Source organism: Pantherophis guttatus, chromosome 5 (assembly GCF_059756535.1).
Source record: "Pantherophis guttatus breed Tessera chromosome 5, ASM5975653v1, whole genome shotgun sequence".
Taxonomy (NCBI): Eukaryota; Metazoa; Chordata; class Lepidosauria; order Squamata; family Colubridae; genus Pantherophis; species Pantherophis guttatus.
Window position 1 is genome coordinate 107,235,018 of NC_142067.1, and position 15,631 is coordinate 107,250,648.

The window sequence follows — 15,631 nt, forward strand, 5'->3', positions numbered from 1 at the left end:
ATTCCCTGTGAGCCTCTCCTTCCCCCTCTTGGACCACTTGCTTTCTAGAGAACAGCAAAAGGCCGTCCAGTGGCAAATGCCAGTGTAACTTAAACTCAACAAGGTTAGCTAGAACTTATGGGGAACATTCTGTGCTGCTGCTGCTGCTGAATCAGCAAAGTGTCAGCGTCTATCTTGCTTAGGGTTACCACTTGCTTTTGTGGGGGGGGGAGTGACCTTTTGTGCTGCATTCTGCCAATAGCTTTGACACTTCTGGTCCATGAGGTCAGTGGTTATGGAGACAGAGGCCAAGGCTCTGGCCAGGTTATCTAGGACTACTTCTGTCCTGTGATGGAGAGAAGATGCTTGCTTGTGTGTCTCCTGAGCTGGGGTGAGGCAGTCAGTTGGATCTGGGAGGCAGTCAACACCTCATTGAGGGAGGGGTGTTTCTTGAGACTGTAACGTGCTCCCCTTCTTCCCTCCCTGAATCCAGCTTTGTAAGGCAACTTTTATAGCAATAGCACTTAGACTTATATACCACTTCACAGGGCTTCACAGCCCTCTCTAAGCGGTTTACAGAGTCAGCCTATTGCCCCCAACAATCTGGATCCTCATTTTATCCACCTCGGAAGGATGGAAGTCTGAGTCAAACCTTGAGCCTGTGAGGATCGAACTCCTGGCATTGGGCAGAATTAGCCTGCAGTACTGCATTCTAACCACTGTGCCACCTTGGCTCTAATCCCATCTCTCACCATCTCTCTCTTTTTCTCTCTCTCTCTTTTTTTAGGGAAGATCGTTCAGGTGATGGGAAAACAATTTCAAATAAGTCAAGCCGTCCCTGGACTGGAGGGTGAATCCTTTGCAGGCAGGAGCGAACAAGCCAAAATGGGGGAGAGGCTCAGGTGCCAATCAATCAATCAATCAATCAGAATCAAAATAGAGCTGGAAGGGACCTTGGAGATCTTCTAGTCCAACCCCTACTCAAACAGAAGACCCTATCCCATTTCAGACAAACTTTGCTCCAGTCTCTTCTTTAAAGCCTCCAGGTGATGGTAGTAGCACCCACAACTTCAAGAGGCAAGTCGTTCCACGGGTTAATTCGTCCTCACTGTTCGGAAGTTTCTCCTTCGTTCCAGTTTCTGCTTCATTTTATTCCTTGATTTCAGCATTAGGGGCAGGGAAAAAAATCAGAGCTGAGGCCAAACTTCGCATAGAAGCTTTCCGTGGCCGGCTAATTTTACTCGGAACCATCCGAGCCGCGCGGCAAGGCGAGGAGCTGCCATCGATCCCGCCGCTGATGCGGGACGCCGGTGCAGCGGAGGGTGGTTCTCCTCCCCACCAGTCTTAAGACCTGCCTCCCGGCTGGCGTTAGAAGAAACCAGGCCGCCTCAGGTCCGACCTCCGCGGAGGAGAGCCGGGCCAGGCGCACGCGTCGCCGCCGCCGCCGCCGCCAAGAAGCCTTCCCGGGGAGGCAGGAAGGCGCGGACGCTTATCTCTGGCGGCGGGCGGGCGGGCTGCCAGCTCACTCCAGCCGGGGCCGGGCGGCTCCCTCTAGAGGCAGCCGCCGCGGGTGAGCCGGGTGTCGGGTTGCCCGGAAGCGCCTCCAGCTCTGCACGCCGCTCGCTCGCTCGCCTGCCTGCCTGAGGGGAAGAAATCTTGGCCGGGCGAGGCCGCGCAGCTTCTTCTCCTTCTTCTTTTTCTTCTTCTTCTTCTTCTTCTTTTCTCCCGGCGGGGGGGTCGATGGAGGCGCTTCCCTCGCGGGACGAGAAGGCGAACCCTTCGCGGGATGCCAACTTCTGCTCGCGGCTTTTCTTCTGGTGAGTCCTTTCTCCCCCACCGCGCGCGCCCCCTCAAACCTTCCGCCAGCCTCGGCTTTCCTCCCGGATCAGCCGAGAGCTCTTCCCGCGAATGAATGAGGCAGCCCCCGACTGAGGAAGGCTCGTTCCGCCCGTTATTTTGAGGGGGTCAAGGAAAGTGCTTTCGCCGGCCGGGGGTTAAAGAAAAGAAACAAAGATGCGAAGCTTCGGAGACAGGTGCAGGCGAGTCTCGGGCGGGCGCTCGGCTTCGGGGAGAGCGTCGCTGAGATCGACTCGCGGTTAGAAGCGCGTCTGAATGCGCGCAGGAGGGGGACAACGAGCGGGTGGGAAAACCCGACCCCCCCACAAACACTTTTTACCACTTTGGGGCTACAGGTAGTCCTCGATTTACGAGCACAACCGAGCCCAAGCTTTCTGTTGTTAAGCGAGACGTTGGTGAAGTGAGTTTTTTGCCCCGTGTTACGACTTTTCTTTCCGCGGTCAGTGGGTGGTTGTGGATAAATGAGTGAATTAAGTGAATCTGGCTTGCCCATTGATTTTGCTTTAATCCCACCAACCCAGTGATGAAATCCAATTTTTTTTTTTACTACCGGTTCTGTGGGTGTGGCTTGGTGGGCGTGGCAGGGGAAGGGTACTGCGAAATCTCCATTCCCACCCCACTCCAGGGGAAGGAAACTGCAAAATCCCCATTCCCACCCCGCTCCAGGGAAAGGATACTGCAAAATCCCCATTCCCTCCCCAATCCTGGGGGAAGGATATTGCAAATTCTCCATTCCCACCCCACTCTGGGGCCAGCCAGAGGTGGTATTTGCCGGTTCTCCGAACGGCTCAAAATTTCCTCTACCGGTTCTCCAGAACCTGTCAGAACCTGCTGGATTTCACCTCTGCACCAACCTCTCAGAAATGTGGGTCTATAAGTCGTATTTCCCTGGATATTCTCACACAGGTAGACCAGTGGTGGGTTTCAAATTTTTTTACTACCGGTTCTGTGGACGTGGCATGGCTTGGTGGGCATGGCAGGGGAAGGATACTATAAAATCTCCATTCCCACCCCACTCCAGGGGAAGGTTACTGCAAAATCCCCATTTCTTCCCGATCAGCTGGGACTCGGGAGGTAGAGAATAGATGGGGGCAGGGCCAATCAGATTTTTTACTGCCGGTTCTCCGAACTACTCCAAATTTCTGCTACCGGTTCTCCAGAACTGGTTAGAACCTGCTGAAACCCACCTCTGAGGTAGACCCTTGACGTACCACCATAATTGAGCCAAACATTTCTGTTGCTAAGTGAAACATTGGTTAAGTGAGTTTTGCCTCATTTTATGACTTTCTGTGCCACATTTGTTAAGTGAATCACTGCAGTGGATAAGTTAGTAACCTGGTTGTTAAGTGAATCTGGCTTCCCTCATTGACTTTGCTCGGCAAAAGGGGATCATATAACCATGGGACACAGCCACAGTCATCAATATGAACCAGTGGCCAAGCATCTGAATTTTGGTCAGATGTTCATAGGGATGCTGGAACGGTCCTAACTGTGAAAAACAGTCATGTCACTTTTTTGAGTGGCATTGTAACTTTGAATGGTCACTAAATGAACTGCTGTAAGTCGAGGACTACCTGTACTTCTTAATGCTTCTTAATACTTCTTAAGGTAGGCTTACAGCAGTGACCATTCAAAGTTACAACAAAGGTTGAAAAATGGGACTTAGGACCAATTTTGCAAAGTTGCGAGCTTTGCAGCATCTCTATGATCATGTGACCAAAATCCAGATGCTTGGCAACTGGTTCATATTTATGACCGCCACAGAGTCGTGGGACCCCCTTTTGCCATTTTCTGACCAGCAAACTCAATGGGGAAACCAGATTCACTTAGCAACTGGGTTACTAACTGATCAGCTGCAGTGATTTGGTTAACAATTGTGGGGAGAATTGTCGTAAAATGGGGCAAAACTCAATGCCTCACTTAACAACAGAAATCTTGGGCTGAATTGTGGTTGTAGGTCGAAGGACTACCTGCATAGGATTTCTCCAACCCTGGAGTAGTACAGCGATATATATGGCAGCCCCCCTTCCCTCCCCATAGACAGAATATTTTGGTTTCAGGTAGCCAAATATGCTATTTAGTTTTACTGCTCTAATATTTCGAGTGGTTTGATCACAGCGGTTCTCAAATGTTGTTCAGCCACGTGGGTGCAGGTGCATCTGTGGAGGGGAGGTCAAAAAAGTGAAGATGGCAGCTGTGACCATGTGATTAAAGCCCCATGCCATCGTCATACATGTAAAAAGGGGGAAATAGCTAAGGACCAATCTGTGCAGCCAAAACAGGGTGCTGGGGCCATTCATGCCCCACGTGCCTCATTTTGGCTGGCAAAGTGCTGCAGGAGGCTGTCCAAGCTAAAAATGGGCCGCAGGGGAACCACGTGCGCCCCGTGTCCCGTTTTAGCCAGCAAAGTGCTGCAGGAGGTGTCCTTCCTGTCTCCCCCTCCCCACTGGCCCATGGAAGAGAACTACAGTGTTGATCCAGCCCTCGAAGAAATCCAGTTTGACACCCCTGAAAAAAAGTGACTTATGACCATTTTTCACACTTATGACCATTGCGACATCCCCATGGTCACATGGATGCTTGACAGCTGGTTCATATTTATGACGATTGCAGTGTCCCGGGGTCATGTGACCATCTTTTTACGACCGTTTGATAAGCAAAGTCAATGGGGATGCCAGATTCACTTAAAAACTGCATTACTAATTTAAGAACTGCAGTGATTCACTTAACAAATGTGACAAGAAAAGTCATAAAAGGGGGCAAAACTCAATTAACAAATTTCTCACTTAGCAGCTAGCAATTGTGTTCGTAAGTCGAGGACTACCTGTATTATGGTCAGTCTACAACCAGCCATTTCTTCTTATTAAGCACTGTGCCATCTCACATTCTGGTTGTGTGTATTTCTGTTTGGAAGAAAATTATACTTTGTAGCAATTTCTACTTAGTAAGAGCATAAAATTTCAGTGCTAAAATACAGCACAGTAAGAGGATGTCCTATTATTATTAATTGGATAATTATTCAATTATTATTTGAACTTAAACGTAATGTTTTGCAAATTATAACTGATACATTACTTGGACAATATTTATGGTAGTTATTTAACTGTATTACCCTGTTTCCCCCAAATAAGACATCCCCTGATAATAAGCCCAATCGGGCTTTTGAGCGCATTACAATAAGGCCAAGCGCTTATTTCAGGGTTCAAAAAAATATAAGACAGGGTCTTATTTTGGGGGAAACACGGTAATTTGTGATAAAATAAAGCTACAGTTTCTCAGTATTAAATCCAAATTATAGTTAAGAAGGGCCCTTTGTTTTTTTATTATATAGGTATAAAGAGAACATTAATGTATTTCTGCTTGGCTCTTCATGTAGTAAGATCAAGAAATAAAAGTAAAAATACACTGTCTTACTAAGGAATGTAGTTAATAGACTAAGTACTTAGAAATTTCCTGAAGTTAATAGTTAATGACTGAAGGTGGAATTGTCCTGTGACATAGAAAATCAATGTTTATAATATTTCTTTGGGAATCATTCACATTCATTACTTGATTTTCTTACACAACGCTGAGTTATTTCAGCACCCTTTAGAAATAGCATGTCATTTTTGAAAGTCAGAATGATGCTTGCAGAAATGAAAATTATTCGTCTGTGTTTAGTTTCCTACACTTAAGCAAGGTTATGTTTTTCAACTCCAAGAAATCTTGGAGGAATTTGAAACTTCAAACCATTCAAATCTGAGTTTAGGTCTGGAACAAAATAAAATCTCATCGGGTAGATTTTTAATCTAAAAATCATCAGAAACAAAGTGGAATACCTAAAAGTTAATACAATCCTCTTAAACCACGTAACTATGTAACTATGATTATGACCTGTGACCTATTACTTGTGAGCTTCTGCACCAGAAACAAATTCCTTGTGTGTGTGATCACACTTGGCCAATAAAGAATTCTGTCCTGTCTTGTCCTGTCCTGTCCTGTCCTGTCCTGTCCTGTCCTGTCCTGTCCTGTCCTGTCCTGTCCTGTCCTATCCTATCCTATTCAATTCTACTCTATTCTACCCTACCCTTCCCTTCCCTTCCCTTCCCTTCCCTTCCCTTCCCTTCCCTACCCTTCCCTTCCCTTCCCATACCCATTTCCATTTCCATTTCCATTTCCATTTCCATTTCCATTTCCATTTCCATTTCCATTCTAGCCATGCCACCTCATGTAGCTTAGTTACATCAATAAGTTTGTTTAAACTACAAGTTCTCCTTGCTTATCAAAAGTAATTGGGACTGGGAATTTTATCACTAAGTGATTGGATAGCAAAGAACGATATCAAAGTGACTGCACTAATTTAATGATGGCAATTCTGGCAGCCCCAGTTGTTGTTGGACTAATCCTGCAGAGTTGCAGCATCTACTGGTCATTGTTTGCCATTTGTGACCTCCTCCTGGCTTTCCCATTGACTTTTCTTGCTGGACACAGCAGCTAAGTTTGCAAATCATGATTACATGACCGTGGGACATTACAATGTTGTAATTGCCAGTTAGTTGCTGTGTGCCCAAATCATAATTACATGACTTCGGGACCAGGGGTGAAATCCACATTTTTTCCCTACCGGTTCTGTGGGCGTGGCTTGGTGGGTGTGGCAGGGGAAGGATATTGCAAAATCTCCCCACCCCACTCCAGGGGAAGGATACTGCAAAATCTCCATTCCCACCCCATTCTGGGGCCAGCCAGAGGCGGTATTTGCCGGTTCTCCAAACTACTCAAAATTTCCGCTACCGGTTCTCCAGAACCTGTTAGAACCTGCTGGATTTCACCCCTGTTCGGGGCCCTGTAATGATTGCAATGGTCACTGAACAATTGGTCTAACTTTGAACGCTGAACGAGCAGTCATTAAACAAGGTCTATCTCAATACGCTCTCACAGAGAGGGCCTCCTCAGGGTGCCGTCGGTCAGGCAATGTCGGCTGGCGGCCCCCAGGGGGAGAGCCTTCTCTGTGGGGGCACCCGCCCTGTGGAACGAGCTTCCTCCTGGAATACAACTGATCCTGGACCTCCGTACCTTCCGTAAGGCCCTGAAGACTTATTTATTCCACCAAGCCGGCCTAGCCTAAATGATTCTTAATTGGGATTTCAAATTTTATAAACTTGGGGGTTTTAAATTGGGAAGCCAATGATTTAATTCTTTTTAATTATCTTAACTTTTGTATTGTATGTATTTTTAATTTTGACTGTTCACCGCCCTGAGTCCCTTCTGGGAGAAGGGCGGTATACAAATTAAATAAATAAATAAATAAATAAATATACTGACTGTCAGAAGCTGTGTGAGTGAGTGCAGAACTCCTGGTTTGTTGTACCACCTTCCCTCTTTTATTTGGGCACCCGCAGTCTGCAACATTTCTCTGTCCGGCTGCAGTTATACGGGCATTGCTTTTCCTTTCAGCAGAGCAGAACATCTGCAAGTTATGAGGGCATAACTGCTCTGAAAAGGAAGAGTTAGTTCTTCCTTGGGAACTGTCAGCTTGCTCTTCCTAATACAGGTAGTCCTCAACTTACGACCACAATTGAGCCCAACATTTCTGTTGCTAAGCGAAACATTTGTTAAGTGAGTTTTGCCCCGTTGTATGCCTTTTCGTGGCATAGTTAAGTGAATCAGTGCAGTTGATAAGTTAGTCACAGGTTGTTAAGTGAATCCGGCTTCCCCATTGATTTTGCTTGTCAGAAGGATTGCAAAAGGTGATAATGTGACCTTGGGACACAGCAACGGTCATAAATATGAACCAGTTGCCAAGTATCTGAATTCTGATCACATGACCATGGAGATGTTGCAACAGTGTGTGAAAAATGGTCATAAGTCACTTTTTATCTGTGCCATTGTAACTTTGAACGGTCACTAAATGGACTGTTGTAAGTCGAGGACTAGCTGTATGGAATGTGAGTTTATCAGTGATTTGTTCCTTCAAAAGGGGCTTTGAAAACTTTTTTTAAATTGCTTCAGCTACTTTTAAAGTATATTCCATACCACAACTGTTGGCATCTACCCAAGAGTTATTAAGGATCTTAAAGCTGAGATTTGTAGTCCTACTAACTTCAATAGGCAACCTGTCTCTGCATTCAGTTTCTGTAGGGAGGAATGGAAGGTGGCCAATATAACTTCAATTTTTAAGAAGGGTTCCCAGGGAGATCTAGGAAATTATAGGCCTGTCAGATTAACATCTTTTCCAGGAAGATACTGGAAGTTTCTTTTAAAGATAAAATTACCAGATACATAAAACACTGACTTTGCTCAAGGATACCTAATATGTCTTCACTAAGGGTGGTCCTGTCTAGCTAATCTACTAGAGTATTTGAAGGTGTTAATTATGGTTAAGGGTGAGCAAGGACAGGAGACATAATCTGCTTAGATCAAAAAGCCTATGATAAAGTCCCTCATCAACAACTTCTCAGTAAGTTTAACATCCATGGAATAAAAGAGGAGATCCTCCTGTGGATAAGCTAAGCTAAGGCTAAGGAATAAAAAAAAAAACCAAAAACATAAATAAGTGGAAATTTTGCCCAATGGAAGGATGTAGTATGATTTATGTTGATTCTATCACTAAGTGTTGTATCTTATGATTCATGATGAATGTATTTTCATGATGACTATGATCATGCTTTATCACTTATAGCTTTTATGTACAATGAGAGCTTATGCACAGAAGACAAATTCCTTGTGTGTCCAATCACACTTGGCCAATAAAGAATTCTGTTCCGTTCCGTTCCGTTCCGTTCCGCTCCACTCCACTCCACTCCACTCCACTCCACTCCATTCCATTCCATTCCATTCCATTCCATTCCATTCCATTCCATTCCATTCCATTCTATTCTATTCTATTCTATTCTATTCTATTCTATTCTATTCTATTCTTAGTGGGGCCCCTTGTGTTCTATTCTAGCACTGGAATATTTAAAACTATTTATAAAGGATCTGAAATCAGACATAGCTAGTGGAATAGGCAAGTTTCCTTATGACACTAAGTTGTTCAGGATGATTAAACAATAAAGGACTGCAAAGAGCTCCAAGGAGATCTCTGCAGATTAGGGAACCGGTGTTGAAATGGCAGATCTCATTCATTGCGAGCAAGTGCAAAGTGATGTACGTTGCGGCCAAAACTTCTAACTGCTCAATACAAACTGATGGATCAGAGCTGTAGGAGACCCTACAGTAAAGATACATGAATATGTATCAACACAGTTGCATCTGCTGACAAAAAAGACCAACAATATTTAAGGCATAATCAGAAACAGTATTGCAGATAGAGGTACAATATGGTAATTTTATTTATTTTTATTCATTTATCAGACATAGAAACCACTGTGATGTAAAATCACAGGTGAAACCGTATCTGGAATATTGTGTGGAGTTCTAGGTGCCTCACATCGAAAAGAATATGGTGAGCTGCAGAATGTTCAGAGGAGGGCGGCTAAAATCTTCAAATTAAAGGACTAAAGTTTCTTCCCAATGAGGAAAACTTTTGTCTGAATCTAGAACAGCGGCCCCCAAACTTTTTGGGTACCAGGGATCGATTCAGTGGAGAGAGGCTTTTCTACGGGCTGGAGGGGCTGTGGTTTCGTGTGCTGCCTGCATCCCAAGGATGGGGCTTTGTTTGTTTGTGCAGGCTGGTTTCTGGCATGCCAGGGACTGGTGCCAATCCACAGATCGGTGGTGGTGGGTGGTATGGGGACCCCTGATCTAGAAAGATGATGAATGAAAGGAAGCATAATTGAGCTGTACAGAATTATGCATGGTGTGGAGAATAGAATAGAATAGAATAGAATAGAATAGAATAGAATAGAATAGAATAGAATAGAATAGAATAGAATAGAATAGAATAACAGAGTTGGAAGGGACCTTGGAGGTCTTCTAGTCCATCACCCTGCTTAGGCAGGAAACCCTACACCACTTCAGACAAATGGTTATCCAACATCTTCTTAAAAACTTCCAGTGTTGGAGCATTCACAACTTCTGGAGGCAAGTTGTTCTACTGTTCTAACTGTTAGGAAATTTCTCCTTAGTTCTAAGTTGCTTCTCTCCTTGATTATTTTTCACCCATTGCTCCTTCTTCTGCCCTCAGGTGCTTTGGAGAATAGCTTGACTCCCTCTTCTTTGAGGCAGCTCCTGAGATATTGGAATGCTGCTATCATGTCACCCGTAGTCCTTCTTTTCATAAGACTAGACATATCCAGTTCCAGGAACCGTTCTATATGTTTTAGTTTCGGACAACTAGTAGAAGTCATGAGAATCAACAGCTACTAACCTTGGTGGCAGTGTGACTGTCTTTGAAGACCCATCTTCTAGGACACCAGTAGGCTTCCTTGTGTTGATCACTGTGAGAACTATTGCTGGACTAGTTGGGCCAAGGGTCTGACATAACAAGGCACTACTTACAGGTGAAACTCGAAAAATTAGAATATCGTGCAAAAGTTCATTTATTTCAGTAATGCAACTTAAAAAGTGAAACTAATATATGAGATAGACTCATTACATGCAAAGCGAGATAGTTCAAGCCTTGATTTGTCATAATATTGATGATTATGGCTTACAGCTCATGAAAACCCCAAATTCACAACCTCAGAAAATTAGAATATTACATTAAATCAATAAAACAAGGATTGTACATAGAACAATATCGGCCCTCTGAAAAGTATAAGCATGCATATGTACTCAGTACTTGGTTTGGGCCCCTTTTGCATCAATTACTGCCTCAATGCGGCGTGGCATGGATGCTATCAGCCTGTGGCACTGCTGAGGTGTTATGGAAGACCAGGATGCTTCAGTAGCGGCCTTCAGCTTTTATGCATTGTTCGGTCTCACGTCTCTCATCTTTCTCTTGGCAATGCCCCATAGATTCTCTATGGGGTTCAGGTCAGGTGAGTTTGCTGGCCAATCAAGCACAGTAATCCCATGGTCATTGAACCAGGTTTTGGTACTTTGGGCAAGTGCCAAGTCCTGCTGGAAAATGAAATCAGCATCCCCATAAAGCTCGTCTGCGGAAGGAAGCATGAAGTGCTCCAAAATCTCCTGGTAGATGGCTGTGTTGACCCTGGACTTAATGAAGCACAGTGGACCAACACCAGCAGATGACATGGCTTCCCAAATCAACACAGACTCTGGAAACTTCACACTGGACTTCAAGCATCTTGCAGTGTGTGCCTCTCCATTCTTCCTCCAGACTCTGGGGTCCTTGATTTCCAAATGAGATGCAAAAGTTGCTCTCATCAGAAAAGAGGACTTTGTACCACTGAGCAACAGACCAGTTCTTTTTTTCTTTAGCCCAGGTAAAACGCTTCTGACATTGTTTGTTGTTCAGGAGCGGCTTGACGAGGAATACGACATTTGAAGCCCATATCCAAGATCCGTCTGTGTATGGTGGCACTTGATGCACTGACTCCAGCCTCAGTCCACTCCTTGTGAAAATCCCCAACACTTTTGAATGGCCTTTTCCTGACAATCCTCTCCAGACTGTGGTCATCCCTGCTGCTTTTGCACCTTTTTCTTCCACACTTTTCCCTTCCACATAACTTTCTATTAATGTGCTTTGATACAGCACTTTGAGAATATCCAACTTCTTTTGAGGCTTTCCCTCCTTATGGAGGGTGTCAGTGATGGTTTTCTGCACAACTGTCAGGTCAGCAGTCTTTCCCATGATTGTGATTCCTATTGAACCAGGCTGAGAGACCATTTAAAGGCTCAGGAACCCTTTGCAGATGTTATGGCTTAATTAGCTGATTAGAGTGGGACACTTTGAGTCTGGAATATTGAACCTTTGCACAATATTCTAATTTTCTGAGATTGTGAATTTGGGGTTTTCATGAGCTGTAAACCATAATCATTAAAAGTATGACAAATCACAGCTTGAACTATCTCACTTTGCATGTAATGAGTCTATCTCATATATTAGTTTCACCTTCTAAGTTGCATTACTGAAATAAATGAACTTTTGCGCGATATTCTAATTTTTCAAGTTTCACCTGTATGTTGTTATGTTCTTAGACCAGAATTATGAGTGCAATTATTTTACTGTAGTTAGCTAATTGTGAATTAAAACACATAGAGTTTGAGCTGTCTGTAGACAATTTTAGTAACTTGGATACAAGACTATGGCTAGACTGGGAGAGGCCTCTCCTTTACCTCCATATTTAGTAGGGATCTCTAAAGAAAGAAGCTCTATTGATTCCCAGTCCCACAGAGGATATTAATTGCTAGTAGAAATGACTAGAGCAGCTTCACTTGTGTCATCTTTTGATTACAGAAGATACTTTATGTGGGGCTGTGTAGAGTCTAGTAAGTTCACTTCTTCTCTCCAATCTCTGAAATTCCAAATTCTTTTTGTTTTGTTTTTTCATTTTTTCTTAACTTTACTTTTTACTTTGGAGATGTTATTGCTTTCCACTCCATAAACCTTGGATTTATCCATCTTCATTTTGTTTAATTGGGGAAAAAAAAGGAAACAATAAAACAAAATTTAGTGACAGGCTAAAAGACCAAAAGTAAGTAAGTACAAAGTACGCAAGTAAGTTAATTTATGTATTTAGAATTGGAAGGCTGCCTGATGCCCAAATAACCCTTAAGTGGCTTCCATAGTTAAAAGGAAAAGAAAAAGGAAAAAACAAACAATTGAATAGAAAAAGGGCACATATGCCTAGACAAAACCACCCATTGCGCTACAAAATAATTCAGGGCCTCAAAAACAATCTAGCCCATACCTGGGAGAAAAGCCAAATTTTCAAATATTTGCAGAACCTTTATCAAGTGGAACTCTTGGGGGGGATGATGTTCCAGAAGGCAGAGAATGTATGCTTCCGGGATCCCACTAGATGACATTGTTTAATAAATGGTACCTGGCGTACCCCAATCTGCCCACTTTGCCCAGGCAACAAGAATGATGAGAGGCAGGGGTGAAATCCAGCAGGTTTTGACAGGTTCTGGAGAACCGGTAGCGGAAATTTTGAGTAGTTCAGAGAACCGGCAAATACCACCTCCGGCTGGCCCCAGAGTGGGGTAGGAATGGGGATTTTGCAGTATCCTTCCCCTGGAGTGGGGTGGGAATGGAGATTTTGCAGTATCCTTCCTCTGCCACGCCCACCGAGCCATGCCCACCAAGCCACACCACGCCCACCAAGCCACACCACGCCCACCAAGCCACGCCCACAGAACCGGTAGTAAAAAAATTTGGATTTCACCACTTGATGAGGGGGCTAGAGGATAAAACATTTGAAGAACTGTTACAGGAATTGGATATGTCTACTCTAATGAAAAGAAGGACTAGGGAAGACATCACAGCAGTGTTCCAATATTTGAGGGTCTCCTACAAAGAAGAGTGGAGGTCAACCTATTTTCCAAAGCACCAAAAAGAATGGATGGAAACTAACCAAGTAGAGAAGCAACCTAGAACTAAGGAGAAGTTTCCTAACGGTGAGAGCAATTAACCAATTGAACACTTGCCTTCAGAATGTGTAAGTGCTCCATCACTGGAGGCTTTCAAAAAGAGACTGGACAACCATTTATCTGAAATGGCACAGGGTCTCTCCTGCTCCAGCAGGGGGTTGGACTAGAAGACCCCCCCAAAGTCTTTTCCAACTCTATTATTCTATGTTCTTTTATGGCTGATCTTAGGTATATTTCCTATATTGACTACTTTTTCACTGGGTTTTTCATCCTTGCCATCACTCTCAACCTCATTGGTTGGTTGGTTGTGTTGGATTTGTGCTTGGAATTAACTCCCAAAGACCCTAAATATTGTCCCAGAAACCCTAAAGATTGGTCACCCTCCCCCCCCATTTTTAGTTTAAAGCCCTCCTTCCATCCTGTTGTTTTCTGAAAACATTTCTCCCAGTTCTTGTGATGTGCAGCTCATCCCTTGCCAAAAGCCCTTCATGTAGGTAGTACAGACCATGGTCTAGGAATCCAAAGTTCTCTTGGCGGCACCAACCCTTGACCCAGTGGCTCATTTCTAAAATCCTTTGTTCTCTCATTGGAAATTGACTTATTGTTGGAAGTAAAAGGTTCTCCCGCAAATGCGTGCTAGTCGTTTCCGGGTCTAGAGGGGGTGCTCATCTCAGTTTCTAAGCCGAAGAGCCAGCACTGTCTGAAGATGTCTCCGTAGTCATGTGGCCAGCATGACTAAACGCCAAAAGCACACAAAGCACTGTTACTTTCCCACCAAAGGTGGTCCCTGTTTTTCTACTTGCATTTTTTACGTGCTTTCAAACTACTAGGTTGGCAGAAGCTGGGACAAGTAATGGAAGCTCACTCCGTTACGCGGCGCTAGGGATTTGAACCGCTGAACTGCCGACCTTCTGATCAACAAGCTCAGCGTTTTAGCCACTGAGCCACCACATTGCTTTGTTGGAAGTACCAATATGTAAATCGATACCAATAAGTATCAATATGCAAATGATATCATTGGATATCATTTGCATATTGATGATGCTGAACCTTGATGGATGACCTAACTTAGAGGTTTCTTATAGATGCTAAACAGGAAGAGTATGAGCATCAAACGCTAAAGAACCCTACAAGTAAGGGACTCCAAATGTATGTTGGAGATTAAAAAAGGTAAGGGACAATTTGGTGGGGTAGCTTGGAAATCCATATTTATTGGTCTGTTCAACAGCCTGCCTCTTGCAACACTGATTTCCAACTCCAGGCCCTTCTAGAGTTTTGAAGAATACCAACTGACCTTTAATAGTCTGCATATGGATTTTAAATTCACACTGAAGGGAAGGTCAAGTACAAAGTCAACAGATAAATAAACACTTTCTGGCCTGCCATTCAGATCTGTGAGGCTGGCCTATCGTAATATGCAGAATCATCTCAGAACCAGCCCCTGTGCTGTGAAATTCTCATCCAAGAATTATACAGTTGGCTCTCTTTATAGCTAATTAGAGGGCTTTAAACATTACTTTTTTATCTGACTATTAAGTGAATAGGTTTTTATTTTAAAAAATGGTATTGCGCCAAAAAGAAAATTGTAGCACTAAACAACTAATTGAAGTGCAGGAAAAAATTATTGTCAACCAAATATTTTTTGTCAGAAGGCAAACCTTCTATATATCTACAGGTCTCATTGAATTTGCTCCGGAAAATACCAACAGCTAGTAAAAAAGTTTGCTTGTCCCCCAATATATGAACTGCTTAGAAGGTCGAACTACATAGCATACACTCATTTATATTTTATGGATTTTTAAAAATAGAAATGAGTATATAAGCTATTATTATATAAGTCCTTATTTGAGGTTGTGGTTTAGCAGTAATATCTAAACAGCTGTTTTAGTGGATACAAAGATTTTAAGAAGGATTTGTTGAGAGCATTCTGCCATGAAAACCTTGTACAACATATAATAGGCTAAGTTTTATCTTGAGTTATTTGAACCATTTGACTCTTATATCTGCTTATCTCTCTTTGTTATGTTGTCTCTTATGAGTGTCACTGAACTCTTGTGTTTTTTTTAAATTGTTGGGCAATTATTATCTTGTTTGATATCATATGATAATTTCTGCAAACTGAACATATGGGTTGGCTGGACAGTGTTTCTTTTGCAAAGTTTTACCCTATTTTAACGGATTTGTTCTTAAACAAGTAACTCTTTATCCTAAAACTTGGTTGAACTGATTTATGATGTTATGACAGTTTTATTTTGCTATTCAGTTGTAAGTGTTACATTGTAAGTTGAATTGGAGTCTTTAAAGGGGAAGTAAAATGTTACATATTTAAAAGAAGCAGATATTTTCCTCATGTTCTTATTTTCCATGTATCAATTTA

At 43.3% G+C, this 15,631-nt stretch overlaps 1 protein-coding gene across 2 annotated transcripts in view; it reads left to right on the forward strand.

Annotated features, from left to right (window-relative positions):
• Window positions 1–1,156: 1,156 nt before the first annotated feature.
• ABCC4 (ATP binding cassette subfamily C member 4 (PEL blood group)) overlaps window positions 1,157–15,631 on the forward strand; it is a 194,821-nt gene continuing 180,346 nt past the window's right edge. For both annotated transcript variants that reach the window (XM_034417531.3, XM_087895456.1), the window contains exon 1: window positions 1,157–1,796. In XM_034417531.3, the coding sequence (XP_034273422.2) occupies window positions 1,720–1,796 (77 nt within the window). In that variant the 5' untranslated portion in view covers window positions 1,157–1,719. The remainder of the gene's footprint in view (window positions 1,797–15,631) is intronic.